Source organism: Manacus vitellinus, unplaced genomic scaffold (genome assembly GCF_001715985.3).
Source record: "Manacus vitellinus isolate BGI_N305 unplaced genomic scaffold, ASM171598v3 scaffold_110_pilon, whole genome shotgun sequence".
Taxonomy (NCBI): Eukaryota; Metazoa; Chordata; class Aves; order Passeriformes; family Pipridae; genus Manacus; species Manacus vitellinus.
Genome location: NW_021938845.1, coordinates 602,706 through 604,965, shown reverse-complemented (window position 1 = coordinate 604,965; position 2,260 = coordinate 602,706). Strand labels below are relative to the sequence as shown.

At 46.5% G+C, this 2,260-nt stretch overlaps 1 protein-coding gene across 1 annotated transcript in view; it reads left to right on the top strand.

Moving 5' to 3' along the window:
- The window catches only part of ZC3HC1 (zinc finger C3HC-type containing 1), a 25,128-nt gene that overhangs the window by 11,994 nt on the left and 10,874 nt on the right, over positions 1-2,260 (top strand). Inside the window, exon 4 of the mRNA XM_029965617.1 lies at positions 538-702. Coding sequence (XP_029821477.1) covers positions 538-702 — 165 coding nt within the window. The remainder of the gene's footprint in view (positions 1-537; positions 703-2,260) is intronic.

Below are 2,260 nucleotides of genomic sequence, written 5' to 3'. Positions count from 1 at the left end.
GGAAGCTGTTCCTTTTCCCTGATAATCCCAGAGCAGAAATCATGGAATGGGGAGTCTGTTCCCTGTTAGCCAGTGTAAAAATCATGGAATGAGGAGTCTGTTCCCTGATAACCAGAGCAGAAATCATGGAATGTGGATCCAGAGGGACACAAGGCAGGAGGAAGCTGATCCTTTTCCCTGATAATCCCAGAGCAGAAATCATGGAATGGGGAGTCTGTTCCCTGTTAGCCAGTGTAAAAATCATGGAATGGGGAGTCTGTTCCCTGTTAACCAGAACAGAAATCATGGAATGGGGAGTCTGTTCCCTGTTAACCAGAACAGAAATCCTGGAATGTGGATCCAGAGGGACACAGGGCGGGAGGAATCCGTCCCTTTTCCCGGTTAAGCAGCACGGGGGGCGTTGGAAGCCGCACTTCCAGGGACTGGGAAAGGGATTGGGAAAGGGCCGTTGGAAGCTGCGTTTCCAGGGATTGGGAAGGGGCTTTCCCTGCGCTCCCTGGGAGCGAATCCCTGGAATTCCCCGCGCGTGCTCCGCAGTCGCTGTCGGAGGAGCGGATCCGCCGGCTCCTGGAGCTCATCCAGGACGAGCTGGAATGCGGCCGGGAAGGGGAGAAGCCCCCCGGGAAGTTTTCCATGGAAAGCCCGCAGGGACACGCCGTTCCCGCCTCCATCCTGGCGCTCTGCGGCTGGAATTGCAGGTGGGCGGGGCCGCGGGAATCTGGGAATCTGGGATGCTCCTCCCGGGAATTCTTCGCTCCCTCCTTTCACCCTTTTCCCGTTTTCCCTCTTTTTTCGCTCCACTCTTGCTTCCCTTTTTTTTCACTCTGTTCCTGTTTCCTGCTCTGTCCTTGTTTTCCCTATTTTTGCTACATTCCTGCTTCCCTTATTTTCCCCTTTTCCCTGTTTTTCACTACACTCCTGCTTCCCTTATTTCCCTATTTTCCCTCTTTTTCACTGTTTTCCCTCTTTTTCCCTATTTTCCCACTATTTTCCCTCTTTCCCCTTATTTTTCCCCTCTTCTCCTGCTTCCCTTATTTTCCTATTTCCACTATTTCCCTATTTTCCCTCTTTTTCACTGTTTTCCCTCTTTTTCCCTCTTTTTCCCTCTTTTTCCCTCTTTTTCCCTNTTTTTCCCTCTTTTTCCCTCTTTTTCCCTCTTTTTCCCTCTTTTTCCCTCTTTTTCCCTCTTTTTCCCCTCTTTTTCCCTCTTTTTCACTCTTTTCCCTCTTTTTCACTCTTTTCCCTCTTTTTCACTCTTTTCCCTCTTTTCCACTCCTTTCCCTCTTTTCCACTCTTTTCCCTCTTTTTCACTATTTTTCACTATTTTCCCTCTTTCCCCCTATTTTTCCCTCTGCTCCTGCTTCCCTCATTTCTCCATTTTCCACTGTTCTCCCTCCTTTTCCCTCTTTTTCACCCTCCTCTTGCTCCCCTTATTCCACTATTTTCCCCATTATTTTCCCTATTTTTCCCTGTGCTCCTGCTTCCCTTATTTCACTCTTTTTCCCTATTTTCACTCTTTTTTCCCTACTTTCTCGCTTTTCCCCTCTTTTCCCCTCTGCTCCTGCTTCCCTTATTTCAATTATTTCCTTTCTTGCTATTTTTAGCTATTTTTCCCTATTTTTCACTACGCTTCTACTTCCCTTATTCCACTATTTCCCTATTTTCCCCTTTTTTCCCTCTGCTCCTGCTTCCCTTATTTCATTATTTCCATATTCTCACTATTTTCCCTATTTTCCCTCTTTTTCCCTCTGCTCCTGATTCCCTTATTTCACTCTTTCCTGTTTTCCCTCTATTCCCCTCTTTTTCCCTCTTTTCCCCTCTGCTCCTGCTTCCCTTGGTTCACTATTTTCTTGTTTTCCCTATTTTTTGCTACATTCCTGCTTCCCTTATTTCCCCATTTTCCCTATTTTTCACTACACTCCTGCTTCCCCTATTTAACTTTTCCCTCTATTTTCCCTCTTTTCCCCTCTTTTTCCCTCTGTTCCCACTTCCCTTATTTCACTGTTTTCCCTCTTTCCCCTCATTTTCCCTCTTTTTCTCCATTCCCTCTTATTTCCCTATTTTCCCTCTTTTCCCTCTGCTCCTGCTTCCCTTATCCCACCATTGTCCTATTTTCCCTTTTCCCCCTCTTTTCCTGCTTTCCCTCTTTCTCACTATTCTCCTGATTCCCTTATTTCACTCTTCTCCTATTTTCCTTCTTTTTCAGTTTTCCCTACGTTCCTGCTTCCCTGATTTTCCCGTTCTCCTTATTTTCCCCTAC